This window comes from Centroberyx gerrardi, chromosome 3 (assembly GCF_048128805.1).
Source record: "Centroberyx gerrardi isolate f3 chromosome 3, fCenGer3.hap1.cur.20231027, whole genome shotgun sequence".
In the NCBI taxonomy this organism is placed as follows: domain Eukaryota; kingdom Metazoa; phylum Chordata; class Actinopteri; order Beryciformes; family Berycidae; genus Centroberyx; species Centroberyx gerrardi.
This window is the reverse complement of record NC_135999.1, coordinates 1,563,132-1,568,589: the sequence shown is the minus strand read 5'-3', so window position 1 is coordinate 1,568,589 and position 5,458 is coordinate 1,563,132. Positions and strand designations below refer to the sequence as shown.

General features: G+C 49.9%; 1 protein-coding gene across 2 annotated transcripts in view; it reads right to left on the bottom strand.

Moving 5' to 3' along the window:
* Nucleotides 1-276: 276 nt before the first annotated feature.
* Nucleotides 277-5,458, bottom strand: part of mark1 (MAP/microtubule affinity-regulating kinase 1) — a 37,419-nt gene continuing 32,237 nt past the window's right edge. For both annotated transcript variants that reach the window (XM_071922175.2, XM_078282682.1), the window contains exons 13-18: nucleotides 5,090-5,237; nucleotides 4,549-4,694; nucleotides 3,844-3,926; nucleotides 3,105-3,254; nucleotides 1,821-2,099; nucleotides 277-1,484 (exon numbers count right to left, since the gene is read on the bottom strand). In XM_071922175.2, the coding sequence (XP_071778276.1) occupies nucleotides 1,142-1,484; nucleotides 1,821-2,099; nucleotides 3,105-3,254; nucleotides 3,844-3,926; nucleotides 4,549-4,694; nucleotides 5,090-5,237 (1,149 nt within the window). In that variant the 3' untranslated portion in view covers nucleotides 277-1,141. The remainder of the gene's footprint in view (nucleotides 1,485-1,820; nucleotides 2,100-3,104; nucleotides 3,255-3,843; nucleotides 3,927-4,548; nucleotides 4,695-5,089; nucleotides 5,238-5,458) is intronic.

The window sequence follows — 5,458 nt, the reverse complement described above, 5'->3', positions numbered from 1 at the left end:
CCCCCCGACCCCCCAACCCTCTGACCCCCCAACCCTCTGACCCCCAGACCCCCCTGAACCTCTGACCCCCCCGACCTTCTAACCCCCCGACCCCCCAACCCTCTGACCCCCTAACCCTCTGACCCCCCCGACCTTCTGACCCCCCGACCCCCCTGACCCTCTGACCCCCCGACCCCCCGACCCTCTGACCCCCCGACCCCCCGACCCCCCGATCCCCCGACCCTCTGACCCCCGGACCCCCTGACCCTCTGACCCCCCTGACCCCCCTGACCCAGGACTGCAGGCTCTGTTGCTGCTTTACAAGCTGAAGGCCGGTTCCCATCCAGTCTCTCTCCTGTATCAGGAAAAGGAACTCATTTTTCATGGAAAGTAAAAAATAAGCTTTTCTTTCTGCTTTATCTTATTCTTATGAGAATAAAAAAGTAAAAATAATAAAAAAAAAAAACAAAACATTTAAACTTTGGTGGAGGCAAACAACCAAAAGATGTGAACCAAATAAAACAGACCGTCTGTACAGAAACCAAGACGACACGACACACACTCCAGCTGACGGCTTCACACAGATCCACTAACAACAAACACTCTCTCTTCTCTCAGCTGTACATGTGGGAAAAGGAGCTTTGCGGTCTTTGTTTTAACCTCCTGCATCGGTCGCTGAGCATCCCGGCGCTCTAATATTATTGCAATGGTGGAAAGTCTCCGCTCATATTAGCATCAGCCAGAAGGGGGCGTCGCCGCGGGAGGTTAAAGGTCACAGGCGCAGCAGTTCCTCAGTGATATAACTGTCAAGGCAGCGGTGAGGACGGACTCCGGTCGAGTCGTGAAACCTGCGGATTCCTCTCCGGGCGTCGAGACGCGGCGCGGCCCGCCGGGCGTCGGCGCCGCCGGCCGCGCAAACATTTGGTTTTACTGGAACACGTTTACTGAAACTTTACATGGGAGCGGTGCTGCGGTCGGTTCAGTTTCACCGAGTCATATGGCAGGTAGCCTGGAGTAGCGCTGGACACAAGATGGCGGCCGACACTTGTTTGGGCGTCGCTCTGTGGATCAGAGGAGCGACGGAGCGTTTCTGTTCTCCTCGCCGAGCGTCAGCTCTGCTCGGGTCGCTCTGCTCGCCGAATAATTAAAAAGTGGTGGAGGTTCACAGCTTGAGCTCGTCGGCCACTTTGGAAGCGATGTTCTTGAAGGCGATGGACGTGCCGGAGATCCTCTTGAACCGCACGCCGTTGAGCGAGAGGCGGGGCAGCTTGCACACCTCCATCTCCCATTGGACCAGGCTGTCCAGACGGGCGTCGCCGTGGACGCAGAACAGCAAGAAGCGCTCGCGCTGCTCGTAGTCGCAGTTGTTGGCGTCCAGAACCTTCCGGATCTCCCTCATCATGTCTCCCGGCTCCATGGAGGACGTGGTCTTCATGCTCCAGGTGAAGCGCAGGGAGCGAGGCTTGGAGTCCCGCCCCTCCTCCCTCGGCTCCCCAGACCCACTCCTGGAGGAAGGAGACCAGACACACACACACACGCACACACACACACACACACACACACACACACACACACACAGTGTTAACACAGAGACAGACCGGGAATGAAAACCTCAGGTAGGCAGCAGTGTCCAGGTCTGCTGGTAGCTTCAAGCACACACTGAGCAGAGAGAGAGAAAGACAGTGTGTGTGTGTGTGTGTGTGTGTGTGTGTGTGTGTGTGTGTGTGTGTGTGTGTGTGTGTATGTATGTGTGTGTGTGTGTGTGCGTCCAGTCGTTTCAGCACCAGACCCTCGACCTCGCCTGCCTCTCCGCTGGGAGTTCTGTTCCCGGCGTTACTGACCTGCGTACGAACTTGGATGTGATCTTGCCGATGAGGGAGGTGGAGGTGGAGGCGGAGCTGCCGCGGCGGGGCGTGGCCAGCGAGGCGGTGGTGTGCTGCGACAGGCTGGGCGAGGCCGGCGGGCCGTTGTAGGTGGCGGAGCGTCGCTCTCGCAGCTGAGCGCCGTGGAAGGTGGAGCGGCTGGAGGAACCGCGGGGGAACCGGGTCCGGTCCGGCGTGGCGCTGCTGCTGCTGCTGATGCTATTGGCCGACGGGGACGTAGAGGGGGGGTGGGGGGTGCTGGGGGGGGAGACAGGAAATTATTGGCATTTACTGGTTTCATGGGTGTAAAACACTTTGCAGCTCTGTTTATATTAACGCAGTAATATCTGTAGAGGCCGCTCAGGTGTTGTAACCGCCCTCTGGCAGCCATCTTGGAGGTCCTCATTTAGTGTTTAGATAATGTCAGCTAGCTAACCATAGCATCTGGTCAGCTAACATCACTGTCTTGTTGTTAACACATCTGATTAGCACACTAGCTAACGTATCTAGCAGCAGCTAGCGTTAGCATGTTCACATTAACATCAGTGTGTTTGCCGGCTAGTTAGCTAGCTAACAGTTTGTTCAGGTTAACTGAGCTGACTCTTCTCAAGCTACAACTCAGAGTGTTTTGGAGTAGAGACTAGGGCTAAAGACAAGACAGTTTACTGTGTCACAGTAACCAAATCCACCTTATCACACTATTCACTTTTACTGAGAACGTTACTGAATGGATCTACAGCCACACCACAACAAGCTGACTCAGCTGCTCTCTGCTTCTAGCTGCTTGATACAGATTTACACTTTATTAACTAACACACAGTTCTACAGATTTACACTTTATTAACTAACACACAGTTCTACAGATTTACACTTTATTAACTAACACACAGTTCTACAGATTTACACTTTATTAACTAACACACAGTTCTACAGATTTACACTTTATTAACTAACACACAGTTCTACAGATTTACACTTTATTAACTAACACACAGTTCTACATGTTCCTCCATCATGGAGACTGATGCAGCTACAAAGCCTCTCTGGGCTGCTGGAGGTGCAGCAGTGGTTCCATCAGGCTCCATGAAGGTCCAACAGTCTGCAGGTTTTCAGTCCAACCAAACACTACAGTAGTTACTGTTGGACCTTCATGGACCCTGATGGAACTTCTGATCTACATGTAGACTGATATGTCGTCTACCAGAAGGGAAACGTCTAAATCCTGTTCACATTGTAGTCAGAGGAGGGGAAAGGCTCGCTCACCTCTGGTACTCTGCGTTGTCGTCTATCGGAGGCAGGGAGGACTTGATGGGATGTCCTGACGCCGACATGGACTTCACATGACGAGGACGGGTGGAGGAGACGGTTGCCCCCGGCGACGGGGAGGTGGATGCTGCAGATACCTCAGTTAGACTGAGAGAGAGAGAGAGAGACTCTTCGTCAGCAGTGAGGTTTTGTTTCCTTCTGGTGCGTCATCAGATGAAACTTTATTGATCCTGTGGGAAAACTGGGTCATTTTAGCATCAAACAGTAACAGGATACAGCAAAGAAAACTAGAATATAGATAAGAAAGGAGCAAATAGGATATTAAACACAACAGTAGAACGTGGAGTAGAAATATAAGAATGAAAAGTATGAAAATATATTAATTACAGCATTGTGAGTGTGAGTAACATAACAGCAGAACGTACTGAGACAAAGAAAAAATGATGGAAAAATATGAGATATGAGAATGCATCAAAACATGAAACAAATGCAGTGAGAATAAATAATAAAAACACAAAATATCAAGATAAATGCAACATGTAACTAATAAGATCATGAGAATATGAAGAAAACGTGAATTTACAATTTATATACATGATGTGCAAATGTGGCTCATGTTCACATTAGTATTCACCTTATCAATATATTTACACATGAACATGGACAGAATGTGGAGATGTGATCAGATTTGGAGATGTGATCGGTGAATATTGATTACTCCCAGCATGCCTCTCACCTGCTGTCCTTCCCGTTGGGAATGGCAGAGTAGCGGTCAGTACTTGTCCGCTCACACACGTATGTGTTCCTCCGAGTCATGTTCTGTAACACACACACACACACACACACACACACACACACACCATTCTAGTCATTGAACCGATCTGCCTTAGATCATCGTTCCATTAATCAGACTTTATCCTCCATAACAAGAGAAACATGGAGCCAATCAGGAGCAAGTTTCATCAAAATCAGACAGAGAGAGAGAGAGAGAGAGAGAGAGAGAGAGAGAGAGAGAGAGAGAGAGAGAGAGAGAGAGAGAGAGAGAGAGAGAGAGAGAGAGAGAGAGAGAGAGAGAGAGAGAGAGAGAGAGAGAGAGAGAGAAAGAGAGAGAGAGAGAGAGACCAGTCAGGTAATTCATCAGGACTGCAGGATGTGCAGCAACTTTTACAGTGCCTCCATCAGGCCAATAATAATAATAATATAATAATAACAATTATAAACTTTATTTGTATCGCACCTTTTCACAAGACTGTTTACAAAGTGCTTTTCAGAATAATAAAAATGGATAAAAACAAAGAAATAAAAAGGAATAAAAACAATAATAAAAAGGACAATGAAGGATAAAATTTAAATTCACAGACGTAAAACAAAAACACTAAATACATCCAGGAAGTCCTAACGTGACCTTTGACCCCGTGACCCTAGCGGTCCACCCTCTCACCCCTGAGGCTGTGGCGGACTTCCTGCGGTCCTGGGCGCCCGCGGGCGAGGCCGGCGTGTCGCCCGGCTCCTCCTTCCTCTCGCCCTCCACGCTGTTGGCATGGCAACGCTTGGTGTAGGACACGGCCGGGGGGACGGAGGGCGCCACTGAGACACAGAGGACAGAGAGGAGCCAATCAGCTTTGACCGGGATCACTGGATACAGGATTGAGCCAATCAGAGCCAAGACGCATCGTCCCTCCAAGTCTCCAACAGAGACGGGACGATCTGCCTACCTCACCATACCATGAGGATCTGCCTTCTGCACTGAATGAGTGAATGAATGAATGAGTGAATGAATGAATGAGTGAATGAATGAATGAATGAATGAATGAATGAGTGAATGAGTGAATGAGTGAATGCGTGAATGAATGAGTGAATGAGTGAGTGAATGAGTGAATGAATGAATGAGTGAATGAATGAATGAGTGAATGAGTGAATGAATGAATGAGTGAATGAATGATGTGTGATTTTCTTCTTGAAGCCGCCGGACAGGAACTCACCGTGGTCGCTGAAGCGCCGCTGCTTCTGATTGGCCGACACGCTGCGTGTGACCTTGGCGGGGGATTGGCTGGAGCTGTTGTTGAGGTCGCTGCTGGGCCGTGACCTTTGACCCAGGTTACCGCTGGACAGAGACTCGCTGCCTTCAAACTGGTGGAGGGAGACACACGGCATTATGGGTAGAAGACTAGTGACTGATGGGAGAAGAGACACCTGCTGGGTTTACTGAGCAGTTAGAGGCTGTGTGTGTGTGTGTGTGTGTGTGTGTGTGTGTGTGTGTGTGTGTGTGTGTGTGAGAGAGAGTGTGAGAGTGAGTGAGTGAGTGAGTGAGTGAGTGAGTTAGTGTGTGTGTGTGTGTGAGTGTGAGTGAG